This window comes from Saccharomycopsis crataegensis, assembly GCF_037102585.1.
Source record: "Saccharomycopsis crataegensis DNA, jcf7180000000084, whole genome shotgun sequence".
Taxonomy (NCBI): Eukaryota; Fungi; Ascomycota; class Saccharomycetes; order Ascoideales; family Saccharomycopsidaceae; genus Saccharomycopsis; species Saccharomycopsis crataegensis.
The window spans coordinates 251852-266889 of record NW_027043829.1 but is presented as its reverse complement, the minus strand read 5'-3'; the positions used below and the strand labels follow the sequence as shown (position 1 = coordinate 266889).

Genomic DNA, 15038 nt, shown 5'->3' with positions numbered 1-15038 from the left:
TCTTCTAATAACCCTCTTTAAATGGCAAATCCTCTAAGTTAACAATGTGTATCAAAACGATAGTAATCTAATTACCAATAGAAAAAAAATGCAAAAAGGGAGAGATAGAGATAAAAGAAATATCTTGGTGAGGTCTGTAGAAGATATTTAAGTACCAAACCATAAAATATACCTATTCCACCAAGGGTATTGTCGCAAAGTTTCCTATATTACTAATGTATTGAGGTGAGTCCCTTTCGATAAATTGGTGATTTATCTGGATTTTTCATTTTTTCGGATATTTGAAGTGATACGCGCACCACACACAATTGACAGCATTATCAACTAAAGGGTACAGAGAGCCGTAGCTTGCATTCTCAAAAGTCGTTTCAACATACTTTTGAATATTAGCTAATCCATACAATCTCATTGTTTTTCATTTTTTTTTTTTAAGATGTAGTACAAACTCCGATATAATTATCTACGTTAGTTTGATTATCTACTCCTGTAGATCCAGCCTCCATTCATTTCTGGCTCATAATACTGGCACTAGGTTTCAACACTTTGATAGCCATTAGCTACTTTATTAGTGGGCGTAAGCCAGAGTGCTCGTTACAGCTTAATTAAGTATTTTGGATTATTGAATAGATGTCTTCTTAGTTTTTTATCTACTTACTTCTATATTGTCATGAGCTGCAGAATCGCAGCACCCTTGTAACTTACTAATAAGAGGTTCCTAGCATTAGAATGTTGCACCTCAGATAGGATATTTAATCTACCTTAATCTAACCACGAGATCAATATATATTTAGGAAGAGCTACCAAATAATAATAATTGATAGATTTTTTAGCCAGCAAATGTTCATTCCTCAATGGCCATTGGAATGTTCCAACAATGAAAATCGAAGTGATGATAGAGTCTTTCATGAAAAATTTACTCAGGAAATCATAAATTGCTAGCTTTCATTTTTTTTTTTCCAGATCATATTGAAATTTTTTAAGACACATTATCCTCATTTCATAATTTTCTACTTTATTTTCTTTCTTTACAATGAGTTTGTTTTTTTCTTTTTCTCATTTTTGGCTCTTTTGATCAGGTAAAAGTTGAGCAGACGAAAATAAAAATAAGTTTTCTATGGTCTAAAGATTGTCAGATCTATTTTAATTAGCCTCAAATATTTGAGACGCTAAGTTTATCATAATACATGTATTAAAAGAATAGATATATTGTTTCCTTTTGTAATCCGAATTTTGAAAAAAAAAAAAATACAAATAGTAACTCAGTGATATCTTATCACTACTATATCCGCTTAAACTCATAACCGATGACTTAATAATGAGCTGTATGATTTGAAAGGAAAAAAGAAGAATAATTTCAGTCAAAGTTTTCAACTGTAAGTTCTTTTTTAGAGAGGTTGGAAGTGCATTTATTTTCCTTTGTGAAATTTGCAAGATCATTCTGGTGTCCATCTACTGCATCATTTAAAATCAATGAGACTTGTGAAACAAGCAAACTACAATAAAATGATAGCCATAATTATATACAGAGACATCTCTTTTGCAATATATAAAGTAATTTAAGGCAAAAATTATCAATATTATGTCAAGAGGTTGACAAAGTGTGCATATAAGTATTCATATGCATATTTCACGTGTCGATGAGCTTCCAATTCAAAATTTTCAAAAAAAAATCATACGCATATTGCCAATCGGATCATCAACAGAAGCTATAAAAACCAGTGAATGATGCTAAACCGTTCCAAACTAGTACGGATACCGATAAGATCGGTTCACGTATACTCTAAGGCAAAATATAAGAGGAAAATCTCTGAAAAGGTTGCGGTTAACCTTGAGCAACAAAATTCTTCATTTGGTGTTGACGTGATAAATGGTAACGACAATGAAACTCAGACACTTCAAAAGCTCAAGAACTTGCAAGAGTTGACTAGAAAATTAAGATCAGAATTGAATACTCCAAAAGCAGACAAGCGTGTTGAAGAAAGCTTGAGTGCACCACAAGATTCTCAAGCAGAAGAGAAAGATATTGATGAAATTTATCAACATATAATGGCGCCATCCGAAGGCCAGGGCCAGTCTGAGGATTTAAAAAGTTTACCTCTTAATAATTCACTTCTACAGAAAATAATTCTGAAAAATTCAACCATTCCTGAGGCAATATCTACTAAAATTGTCGACATTGATAAGTTTATGCCATCTAAATTCAATCAAAATTGGGGGTTATTACTTGAAGATTTGAAGGAAAATAACTCGAAAATTTTTGAGGAAGTACCGGTCAAGGATGTGCAAGACTTTGTTGCAGCGATACCATTGAAAGATAGAGAAAAATCACTTCGTACAATAGAACACTTATTGAAGGAATCAAATGTCAAACCCACAACATTTATTTCTGATTTATTATTAGCAGCAAAGGCAAATAATTGCGATAATATCAGAGAAATTGATAGTTTTTATAAAAAAATGATTAGCGAAGGAAGTAAACCTTCACTTTATACTTTTGGAAATGTATTTAAGGCAATTAGAAAATCGTCGAAAACTTTTACTTTATTCAGAGGCAATACTATACCGTTCAAACAACTTCAAAGTTTCAGAAACCATAACTTAGCTAAGATAAATGAATATTTATTAGAAATGCAGAAACATAAGATCCAAGCTAACTTAATCATATACACCAATATTTTGCAAGCATGTATGTCCTTGGAAGATTACGACCAAGCGATTGAAGTTTTTGATATGTGCAAATTCAACAATTTAAAACTTGATGCGAATATATATAATTCCATTTTGCTTTTGGAAGGTAAAAGGAAAAACTTGGAGAGATGTTTGGATTTGTATCGCGAAATGCTAGAAGCCTCAATTAAGGCGAACGGCGAAACATTCTTAATTTTAGCACAAGCGTGTTGCTCAAATGATCGTTATATATTCAAAGCTTGGGAGTTTTTAATATCTTACTTAGAAGTTGATGGAAATAGTTCAAAGCCTTTAACAAAGAGATTAGTGGAAGTTATGATGATATTGGCGTCTAAAGATTCAGATTTGGAGCTAGCAAGAATTTTCTTCTTTCAGACATTTCAAAAGTTTGCTGCTAACAACCAAGATCCCGGTCCTGAAATTTTGAATTTGCTACTTGAGACTTACAAGAATTTTGATCCAAAGGAGCAGAAACAATCGGTTATGTATGCTAATGAGAAGACTAGGAGCTTGCGTTTCAATTTGATTGAGAGTGTTGATTTCTCAAATTTATGCTTTAATACACTCAGCAAAAAATTTGACGAAAATATTATGGTGAAATCAGGCGATCTCCAGTCTTTACCAATGTTGCCAATTCAGAGATTGACTAATTCTAAACAAATACTCGAGGAAAGTAGGGCAATTTGGTCATTTATTGTACTCCATTTCCCACACTATATTAATGTCCAAAATGTTAGTTCATACTTGAAGATTTCTCTAAATCATGGGGAAAGAATTGATGATTATGTTGAGAAGTTCAACCTTTTAACATATTTCGAGGACGAAGGGATTGAATTTAGTAAGATCACAAAACAGATCCCTGGCAAAACGATTACTTTGGAAGATGATGACTATGATTATGAAAAAAAATCCACTGCTAATGGTGAACAATCAAATGATACCCAAACCCCAATACTTGAGGAAGACAAAGAAATTTCAGTGGATAGTCAACCTGAAATCATTAATTTGGCAAATGATCATCAAAAGAAACTCAAGATCCCAAGAAGCAACGCATTGTACAAGCTTTCACTTGTCGTCAGTAAAAAATTCAAGGATCTAGAGTATATGCAAGATACCTGGGTCGAGCGTGGTAAATTCCGTAAAACTTCAAGGTTCAGAAACTTATCAATAGAGAAGAAAAACGAACTTGATTTTGAATTTGCCAGAGCTATGATAAAATCTTTGCTTTCTATGGGTTTAGTGAATGATGCATTGAATATTGTGTTATCAACGGAAAATCAATTCCCTTGGAGCTTCTATTATCTTAAGAACATTTATGTCTACGCAGAATCCATTGGTGATGAATATGTGAAAACGAAGGTCAAACAAATTTCGAGAAAACATAGTCCAATTAAAAGATCAGATTTCAGAGAGTACAGTGCAAACAAATACAATTAGACTAATGACGATAGTCGATAATAAAGAGTGTATAATAGGCGTTATAGATATATATATATAAATACGAGAATACGCGACTCAGAAAAAATTAATATGTACATATATTTTGAGTATTGTTGTCTTCAGTAGTGACTATTGAGCTTTTTGCTCTCTCCTTTATAAGGTTTTCAATTTTTGTGAAGTATATCAAAAATTTGAAAGTTAAAATAACAAGTCATGCACTAATAGAAGAAAAAATTAGACGATCTTCAGTAAATGATCCTACCTAACACTAAGGAAGCTCCGATAAGCTCGATCAGTCGTTATCAGTAAACTAAGTATAAAAATAGAAAATACACAGGGCCCATTGTGGGTCCAGCTTGCATGCTGCGCTAAGTTACCATAGATTGCATGATGACTTTTATTGGTAAAGCCATCCACCAAGCACCATCCAGAAGTACTTAACTTGTTAAAAGAGTGTAAGGCTATTGCTGAAAATATACCAATAACTAGAGAATATTGAAATCAGAAGCTAAGCTTTGCTTCTTTTGCGTGCATGCCCGCATTCTGCCCGTGAAAGTCGCAAGAAAACAATACAGACAAAAAACACATAAAGGAATACAGACAAAAAAAAAAAAAAACACATAAAGGAATAAATAGTAATCTAAGCCTTGGATTTTAACAGAGTATGTGCTGGAAAAGTTATTTATATAAGAATGCGAAATGAAAATAACAACAAAAAAACGTAGAATGCAAAACAAACAGGAGCAAACGGGAGGGGAAAAAATGAGGGAATGAACAAGCAAAATAATTTATAATATAGCTTCAGTGTCTTTTATAATAACAAAAATGAAAAGAATACGAGTATGGGTAAAAAGGAAATGCGGAAAAATGTTAAGGAGCATACCAATAAAACAAGCAATAACACGGCGAGAGTAAATAATAAAGAATAAAACTATGAGAATTCAGCAAAGAATAAACAATTTTAGGATATCGAAGAGATGACATCATCTAGCAATATTCCACTCTTGAAAAACTCAGAAGACAATCTCATATGATCATTGATTAAATTGACCATGTCAATTAAGATAAACTGGATAACATATTTGGCTAGAAATTTCAAAATTTTTAAAGCTAAATCAAATTTCAAATCTAAATTGTCATTGGATTCACCAGTTTCAATCAAATATTGTAAATGCATAGCATAATTGGTTAATTTGGAAACTATTTCAAATAACGATGTCAATACATTGAAATAACCTTCCTTTTCTTCATTGCTACTAGTATTGATATTATCATTTGTGGAAGGGTTACCAAAAGTTGAAACCGAAGGACTTGCAAAACTAACCCCAGTTCTCTCACTGGTTACGGATTTTGAATCATGGAAATTTGTTGGAACGTTTTCGTTTTCATTTTGTTGTAAGAGTGCCGTTGAATTTTTTGATTTTGATTTGTTTCTCTTATAAAAATGGAAAGAAGAAAATCTCTTATGCTTTCTTAAATTAGGTGTGCTTTTTTTGTGACTGATATTTGCCAACTTTGAATGAAGAGATTCAGTTCCAACATTGGTATGACTCACATTAGATAAGCTTTGTCTATCATCAACACTGTAGTATGACTGGTTATCGTCAGCCAAGGTTGAGTCACCAGCTAATTTGACATGTAGACCATCCACTGCAGCAGGAATGGCAGTATTTTTGTCATAAACATTGAATGCCAATAATAGTTTTTTGTAATAAAGCAAAGATGCATTTATCAGATTAAAATTGAAACTTTCATCCTCGATTAGATTGGTGTAGAAGGAATTCAAGAAAACGATCAACTCGTTTAAAATATTCTCCTTAATTTTACAATTCTTGATACCAATCAGAGGCAAGATCCAACAGTTTCTAGGAAGAAAAAGACCACTGGAAAGAAACTCACCGTACAACTTAGAGTCGCCCTGTGGATTCTGGATTATTGAGCATCTCCTCTTAGAATTAATAATCTTGAATAAGAAGTACTTCAGGTACAATATTGTGTCCCCAGGAAGTTTGTTTAAATAATAATATGCCAATTCATTGGAAGTAATTAAGACACTATTCGCAATGTCAAGATCCCTAAAATCAGACAGATTGATTTCGAGAGAATTGGTACTAGTTGGTTCATTTAATTTGCCCCCTGCAATTAGCCGATTATACTGATCAACAGTCAAAATCGTTTGGTTGGAAATTTGGCTGTTAAATTCATTAATAAAGCTAAGAGTGGGATTATTAAGGTTAGAATTTGAAGTCTGGATTGAACAAACGTCAAATTTCTGAAGCTGGGCCTTTTTACCATAATTATCCTTAGTGCTGACGGTATCAGATATAATATCATTAGCCAAAGGCAGACAATTCTCAATGTCATTAGAGTACACAGAATTTGCGGAAGTGGCGTTCGCATACGGAATCTTTTGATGCCTTTGGACATTTGAATAATTTGATGAATTAGATTTGGTTAAAGTCAATGTTAAATTGCTTCCCTTGGTGTGAATCTCATAAGGAGAATTAATAATTTGTAATTGATTAGTAGATTGCTGTTCAAGGGATTTGAAGGTAAGACTTGTTGGAGTCTTCTGAGCCAGAATTGGCGACGAAATTTTAAGAGTGTTAGAAGGAACTTTGGAGCCGGCTATCCCAGTTTCTGTCAATTTAAATTCTGGTAAATTATCATCAGATGTACCGTTTACATCATCAGAAACGATCTTATTATTTTGAAAATATTGAGATTGTGAAACATGTAATACATTCGTATTTGGTGAAGACTTCTTGCACCTAATAATATTTCTTTCATCGTCTGAACAATCTTCATCGTCATACACTTTTAGCTTAGTGAAGAGGCTTGGTCTATTTTCGAATGAACCGATAGAAGACTTAGAGTCACTTTCCTCCTCCTCCGCATCATCATAATCATCATGGAAAATGCCCGTTTCATTATCACTGCTATTGAAATTACCATCTGCAGATTCATTGTCATTGAGGTTTCTTGGTGATTTAAAATTTGATAATGAGGAGCTTCCGCTACTGTTTCGTGAGCCGTTCTTATCAAGAAATATAAAATTACTATTTGTGGAAGGCTCATAATCAAACAGTGCTTTCGAATGAATACCTGCATTGTGGTAGCTATCAAATGTATGTGCATAATCCCCATCATTCAATATTTTGTCAGAAGAAGGAGAAGAGTGCTCAGTAGATATAGCATTAAATTTTTCTTCAAGCAATGAGTCGTTAGCCTCATTGTTGTGATCTTTGGTTTGACCTACTAGGCTGTGACTCTTATTGTTATTGGTATCTGGCTTATCATGATCCTTATGGGCCTCTTGTGCATGTTCTGAGGAAATGGTGTGGAGCCTCTTTCTGAACTTTGAAAGCCTGGAAGTGCTATTTTGAGTCATAGTCTAAATGTTGCGGTAAATTTTTCGGACCCACCCTTTTGTACTATAAATCACCTAACAACTAGTCGATCTCAAGCTTCATAGCAGGCACGGTACTAACGAATGGCAAGTTGTCCTAATGAAATTTTGACACAGAAAAATTTGGGCAAGGCGTGTTTTGTGCTAAACGCACATAGCCTTACAGGTGGGACCATTCCACCATCAAGTGCCCGAAGTGTGGGTAAACCATATCAATATAGATATACATATATATAAATTGGTAACTTGGAAAAAATGTAAAGGTTTGGAATTACATTTCAGCTAACTATTCTGATTGCCCGTTATCAGATAACATCAACACATAACTATGTCATCTGCCATCGATAGTCGTTTCTTAGCTAGAGATAATGATATCAACTATAACCTACAATCCCGTTTTCGGCCAAACCACTTGCCAAACAGGAAACCTGGCAATTTACTGAAAAGAAGAGAGCCAGTCGCTTCCTATAACACCATACAGAACACACAGTATCGTACAAACCAGCGTTTGTCAGGGGCTCTTCCCCTCCCTCCGAGTTATGTACCAAGATCTACGCCAGCTCCAGTGATGCAGCGTCCTCATTCAGCGATAGCAAACCCGAGATATTACAGACCACAATCTATGCAACAGCCAAGAAAGTCTTATTATCAAGGTGAACCTGCTTCAAGAAAAGCCAAACCTAATTTCTCTTTTGAAACACTGCAACAAGAGTCACGACCATCCGACCCTGGCAATGATGACAATCTTGATGATGATATCATGAAACAAATGAGGGAAGCTGAAATGCTTGTCAACAAAGCTAAGCAGCTCGCTAGTAAAGCTAACGAAGAGGCTAAAAGGAGAAAGAAAGATGCTGAGAATAGGAAAAAGCAAGAAGAAATGATCAGGAAACAACAAATTACACAACAGAGAGAGAGAAAGCAGAAAAAAGACCAGCCTAAACCAAGAGAAGAACCCCAGAGCAGAGTTGGAGAGCGGAAAATCGGCGGAAAATTGCAGCATGAGAAAATGCTTGATATTAAGAGACAAGAAACCGCTTTATTAAATAAAACTAAACCAAGAGAGTGTCTTAAGAGCGAAGAAGCGAAAGAACCAAGATCTAGGAAGGATAACAATAAATCCAACGTAGAAGATGATAATGGTTCAAAAATCAAGTATAAATCAAGACAAGCTAAACAAGACAACACAAAACCAACTCAGCAGAGTGATATTGCTGTTAAATCTTCCAATTCAAAGGCCAACCTAAACATTACTCAGAGCACTCTCTACCTATCATCTTGTGACCAAGATAAAGTCCTCCCAAACACCCCAATTAACAAAAGAAGATCTTCAAATCCATCTAGGATTAATTCAGATACATCCAGGATTATTTCAAATCCATCCAGGATTATTTCAAATCCATCCAAAATTATTTCAAATCCATCCAAAATTATTTCAAATCCATCCAAAATTATTTCAAATCCATCCAAAATTATTTCAAATCCATCCAAAATTATTTCAAATCCATCCAAAGGCTCTAGTGGAAAGACTCCTTCCGATATTGTTGATAATGATAAATTGTCCCATTGCTCGGTTGTCGAGGTTTCACAATCCAAACAAAAATTGGTGAGGCAAACATCAAACATCCCGGATTCTAATACTTCAAAAATTGACTTTATTATAACGAACTTCGCTATGGCTGGGCCACAAATCTATAATGATGATGATGATGATGATGATGATGATGATGATGATGATGATGATGATTGGGAAGATATTGATGACAATGAAGAAGCTCAACAGATTTTATGTCAACCTGAGTATTCTAACCTGAATAAGAAATCCATGAAAAGTTTGTTGAATATAAAAAAAGTTTTCACGGGAGTTGCAAGTTCTTCATCTGTTACTAATATCAGCAATCCTCTTGATGTTTCAATTAGCACTAATACTACGGCACCAGGTTGTTTATCAGCAAAATCATTGAAGTTTTCCTTACCATCCGTTCTTACCTCCTCAAAGCCGAAATTCCTCAGCTTCAAGAATAAGGAGGTTACAAATCCAGTTGACTCTGAGTTCAATAATTTGAAGGTTTGTGCCATCAGTGACGATAGTCCTATGTTTGGAAATGCTGAGTTTGATAAAAATTTCTTTGATGAAAGCTCATTTACTTTTGAGAATAATGTTGAAGACGTTAGAGATGAGCAAGACTATACATACGAAGATTTTCAAAGAGAGAATGCCTATTTAGCGGATATTCCATCTCCTACTCCCCAAGTCAAAGCTCCAAGACCTAAGAAGAGAGTCTCTCGTATCTCGAATGCTGCTAAAGGACTTAGAACTCCAGAAACTCCATTTGAATTCAACACTGACGGCTTTGATTACTTACAGAACTATATTGAAGTTGGACAATCAAATGATGCAATGTCTTTGCCCTCCTTGGCCTCTTCAAATACTGATTCTACTACTGATGAGATTCCAGAAGTATTCACTCCATCCAAGAAATATGATTGCGTTTCTAATGGTTCTCCACTTACATTTCTATCATCTCCAAGCTCCGGTTTAAAATCAGCGTTGAAAAAGACGGCTTCACTATCAGATGCTAGCTATGTTAGTCAAGCCAATTCCGTCTCTTTTTCAAACACAGTTCATGTCTCAAGGACCTGGTCCAAAACAACATATGATAGACAAACTGATAATCACAATACTTGCCTATATTTAACTCCAAAATTGATTGAGACAATTAAAGTAGAATTGAATCAATTCAAAAAGATGATGCCAGTTCATGAGGAAAGTAGCCAAAATACCCATTTCTTTATTGTTTAGTTCGCCATCCTCTTTTTTTTATTTATAATTTTTTACTTTCATTTCTAAGCTTCTGTTTTTACTAGTTTACATTTTTTTTTTTCATTTCCAAGTTTCTGTTTTATTAGTTTAAATTTTTATTTGCTTTAGATTCTTCTCCTTACAAAATCTTGAATTGGAAAACCAAGAACAATCTAGATAATATACTTTCAGAATTTTTAATATATTGTTATGAAGAACGTGTATAGTAGTTCTTCATGTCAAATATATTACTAAACGCATGTGTGGGGAGACATGTTTACATTACCCGGCCAATAAATACAGTTGGAGTAGCTGATTTTCATCAGGAACGTTCTGATGAACGTTTGAATTCACAGCACTTTTATCACCAAAGACATCACCTATCCCTGTTTCACGACCTACGCTTATTATCTTTAGAGGCGCCCTGAAATTTTTGACCTTTTTTTTTTTTTCACTCATCCTTTTTGTGCTGTTGATTTCTGTTATTTCCCAATATCCCTATCTGGCACTGATACATGATGTCTGACTATCAACACCAGCCATCTCATCAGCAACAACAGCTACCCCAACAAACCCAAACACCTTCCTCTGCAGGATCTTCAATGTATGGGGGTAGAAGGCTCAATATAGAGGATGCCTTGTCCTATCTTGATCAAGTCAAGTCACAGTTTCAAAGTAATCCGGATGTTTACAATAATTTCTTGGACATCATGAAAGATTTTAACACCCAGCGGATTGATACCCCGGGCGTCATAGAACGTGTTTCAAGTCTTTTCAAAGGCCATAAGGTCTTGGTAGAAGGGTTCAATACCTTTTTACCTACAGGATATAGTATTGAGTGCTCCTCTGATCCCAATGATCCGAATCCTATTCGCGTAACCACGCCCAACGGAACCATAACAACAACAACAACATTATCAACAAACGACAACCCAAAAAATATCAATGATTCTACAGGACAACAATCAACGTCATTATACCAAGATAATAATGGAAGCTCACACCAACAAGTATCGCAACTGCAACAACCTTTATATCAACGAACATCGCAAGATGAATCAGCAAGATTAGAGCAAGTTCCAGTGGAAATGGATGACGCCATTGGATATGTCAACAAAATTAAAGTACGCTTTACCAATGAGCCTCACATCTATAAAAACTTTTTAGACTTGTTGCAGACATACAGAAGGGAACAGCGCCCAATTCAGGAAGTCTATCAACAGGTGGCTTTATTGTTCAACTCGGCTCCTGACTTATTAGCAGACTTTAAAAAGTTCTTACCGGACCCAGACAACATAGCCAATCCTGTACTGGAACCAGAACAGTCTATTTATCCTAATAACCACTACCAATATGAACAGCAAGCAACGCATAACAAACTTCCACCATTAGTTTCCCACCAACAATTGCCACCAATGGGAATGCGTTTCAATTCGGTAGATTATCGACCACAACAACAACAGCCTCAACATTCTGAACAGCTGCCTCAACAACAACAACAACAACAACAACAACAACAACAACAACAACAACAACAACAACAACAACAACAACAACAACAACAACAGCAGCAGTCACCATCACAGTCACAACCACAAACACAAACACAAACACAACCACAAACACAGCCACAACAGCAGCCACAAGCACAACCACAACAGCAGCCACAAGCACAACCACAACAGCAGCCACAAGCACAACCACAACAGCAGCCACAAGCACAACCACAACAGCAGCCACAACAACAATCACCACCACGGAAAGAAGAAATCCAACTACCACCATATGGAAACTTTCAACCACCTCCTGCAAGATCGTCTTCTAATGGTCCCCAGAAAGTTGAATTTGAATATGGCTACTCTTCTGAACGCGAAACTATCAAATCTGAGAACACTCAAAATCATTATCAGGTCCATCAGCATCAATTCACGAACACTGCTGATGAAAATCTTGCTAAGTCTACCTTAGATGATGAATTAAATTTTTTCGATAAGGCTAAGAAGCATATTGGAAACAAAACGACTTACAACAATTTTATCAAATTGCTTTCATTGTATTCTAGTGAAATTCTCAGCAAAAGAGAGTTAGTGGAAAGGGTCGAACACTACATTGGTGATTCTGTGGAATTGTTTCAATGGTTCAAGAATTTTGTTGGTTTTAAGGACACTCCATATCATATTGAAAACATTAGCGAATTTAAAAAGCACAGATTGGAGCTCGGGTTATGCAAAAGATACGGACCATCATATCGTCAATTGCCTAAAGCAGAGACGTATATGCCATGCTCTGGCCGCGATGAAATGTGCTGGGAGGTTTTGAATGACGAGTGGGTCGGCCATCCTACCTGGGATTCTGAAGAAAGTGGTTACATTGCCCACAGAAAGAACCAATACGAAGATAATTTGTTCAGAATTGAAGAAGAGAGGCATGAATTTGACTTTTACATGGAAAATAATATGAGAACCATTCAAACGTTGGAGACCATTGCTAATAAAATTGCCAGTATGAGTCCTGAAGAGAAGGTCAACTTCAAGTTGGAAAATGGGTTGGCGCATACTTCGAAAACCATTTATAAGAAGATTATCAGAAAGATTTATGGGCCTGAGAAAGGTTTCAAGGTCATTGATGCGTTACATGAAGCCCCAGTTTTGGCTGTTCCAATCGTTTTGGGAAGATTAAAACAAAAAGATGAGGAATGGAGAAAATCACATCGCGAATGGTGTAAATACTGGCGTGAACAAGAGCTTAAGATTTTTTATAAATCATTGGATCATTTGGGATTGACCTTTAAGCAGACTGATAAGAAATTATTAACCACAAAACAGTTGATTTCGGAGCTCAGTACGGTTAAGATTGATACTTCCACTGGCTCAGGGAACGGTTCAAGTAATAATAGCAAAAGACTTATCCCATTAGCCCCAAAACCAAAAGAGCAACTCGAATTTCAGTTTAAAGATAAAGATGTCCTCGCTGATATAAGCAGTTTGGTCATGACTTGGATCAATGTTAGTACATATTCTAACAATGATAAGTTAAAGTTGAGTGATTTTTTCAATTCTTTTCTCGGTTTATTTTTCAACTTGGAAGATGATGTAGCTTCCACATTAGCCAAATTACCAGATACTGGAGACCAAAAAGAGAATGATGACATACTTAAATCGCCGCAAAGAAAACCTGTTCCTGAAACTAATGGATCACCAAACACAAGGAAGAGACATCGTGAACCGGACTTATTGAAAGATGTCTTGAGAAGAAATAAGAGATTGAACTCAAAAAAGGATGTTAATTCTTCCCCTACAAAGGATGATGCCGCTAACTATTCTAACATGAAGCAAAACAGTAATGTTGATGATGAAATATCCGAAAATATCAACAGAGCTGGAGAATCATGGATCCAAACTATTTCAGGTGACAGCACTGTCATGGAGCCGGATGAATCATTGTTACAAGGCAAACCACGTTCTAAGAGAGCATTGTACAACTTGTTTTGTAATACGTCGATCTATGTATTTTTCCGCTACTTACAGGTTTTATATTTTAGACTATTAGAATTGAAGCAAATGGACTCTGCCGTCGAAAAGGAAATTCATAACAGGTCGGAAGTGCCATTCGCTAAGGATTTGGATTTGTTGAGTCACCAGTTGGTTGAAATGGGGATCAACATTACTGGTAATCAATGCTACAAGCAAGTCTTGAATTTATCGCGCAAATTAATTGATGGTGACATTGAACATCAATGGTTTGAAGAATGCTTGCGTCAAGCTTACAGAAATAAGGCCTTCAAATTATTCACCGTTGATAAGGTTGTGCAAGGGTTGGTAAAGCATATGCACAATATTACCTCCGATAATAAAACTACCGAAATGATGTTGCTTTTCGAACAAGACAGAGTGACCAGTTCTACCACTACCAAGAAGCAAATCATTTATAGAATGAAGGTGCGTCAACTTATGAATCTGGAAGAAAACATGTTTAGAATTGAATTCAACGAAGCAGAGAACTCGGCGACTGTTCAGTTTGTTGCCCTAGATGATTTGACATTAAAGGATAAACGGAGTCCAGAGGAGCAATATAATTATTACTTGACAAGTTATTTGATGAGCCATCCAACTGAAGGTGTACCGATTTCTAAGATCAATATCCCGTACGTTAAATCTTCGTTGGTGTTACTTAGTGCTGCTGCTGCTGCCGCTAGTAGTGAAGATAATCACAGAGGTGAATATAATAGCAATACAGATCAAGAAGGCGGTGATGATCAGTTTAATTCTAAAGAATCTGATATTGATGGATATGTTGATTCTCAAATGAAGATGAGTATTGACGAGACTAGTTACAAGTTGTCGTTTGAGGTTGGATCTTCAGATGAATATACAAGATACTCGGTATTCAACAAGCCAATTGATGAGAAACTTCTCAACGATAAGAAAAAGCTTGACCATTTCAAAAACGGAGTCCTTGATGGTGAATTTGGTTGGAAAAATGGTTTGGAAGAAGAGCATATTAAAGAAGGGATGTCTAAGTTTCTTAAAGTGGTTGGAAAATTAGATGATGCGGAGCTAACTGAATAGTTTCATTTTGTCAGTTTTATTTAATATTTTTATTTTAGTAATTTTATATTTTGTACAATAAATTATCTAGCAACATTTTCATATTTGCTGTGTTAATTTTCTTATAGAAAATCTTCAACGTCTGTAGTAA

At 35.4% G+C, this 15038-nt stretch overlaps 4 protein-coding genes across 4 annotated transcripts; 3 read left to right on the top strand and 1 right to left on the bottom strand. All coding sequences in view use genetic code 12, as the record gives it.

The window, feature by feature from the left end:
- Window positions 1-1722: 1722 nt before the first annotated feature.
- CCM1 (Ccm1p) lies at window positions 1723-4125 on the top strand (the record flags this gene model as incomplete). The annotated part of the gene is made up of 1 exon (XM_064996732.1): window positions 1723-4125. The coding sequence occupies one exon, from the start codon at window positions 1723-1725 to the stop codon at window positions 4123-4125; it is 2403 nt and encodes an 800-aa protein (XP_064852804.1).
- A 964-nt stretch (window positions 4126-5089) lies between these two features.
- On the bottom strand, window positions 5090-7519 carry DASC09_031320 (uncharacterized protein; the record flags this gene model as incomplete). Its single annotated transcript, XM_064996731.1, has 1 exon — window positions 5090-7519. One exon carries the CDS (start codon window positions 7517-7519, stop codon window positions 5090-5092), a length of 2430 nt encoding a protein of 809 aa, XP_064852803.1.
- Window positions 7520-7865: 346 nt separating this feature from the next.
- On the top strand, window positions 7866-10340 carry DASC09_031310 (uncharacterized protein; the record flags this gene model as incomplete). Its single annotated transcript, XM_064996730.1, has 1 exon — window positions 7866-10340. The coding sequence occupies one exon, from the start codon at window positions 7866-7868 to the stop codon at window positions 10338-10340; it is 2475 nt and encodes an 824-aa protein (XP_064852802.1).
- A 515-nt stretch (window positions 10341-10855) lies between these two features.
- On the top strand, window positions 10856-14908 carry DASC09_031300 (transcriptional regulator; the record flags this gene model as incomplete). The annotated part of the gene is made up of 1 exon (XM_064996729.1): window positions 10856-14908. The coding sequence occupies one exon, from the start codon at window positions 10856-10858 to the stop codon at window positions 14906-14908; it is 4053 nt and encodes a 1350-aa protein (XP_064852801.1).
- Window positions 14909-15038: the final 130 nt, after the last annotated feature.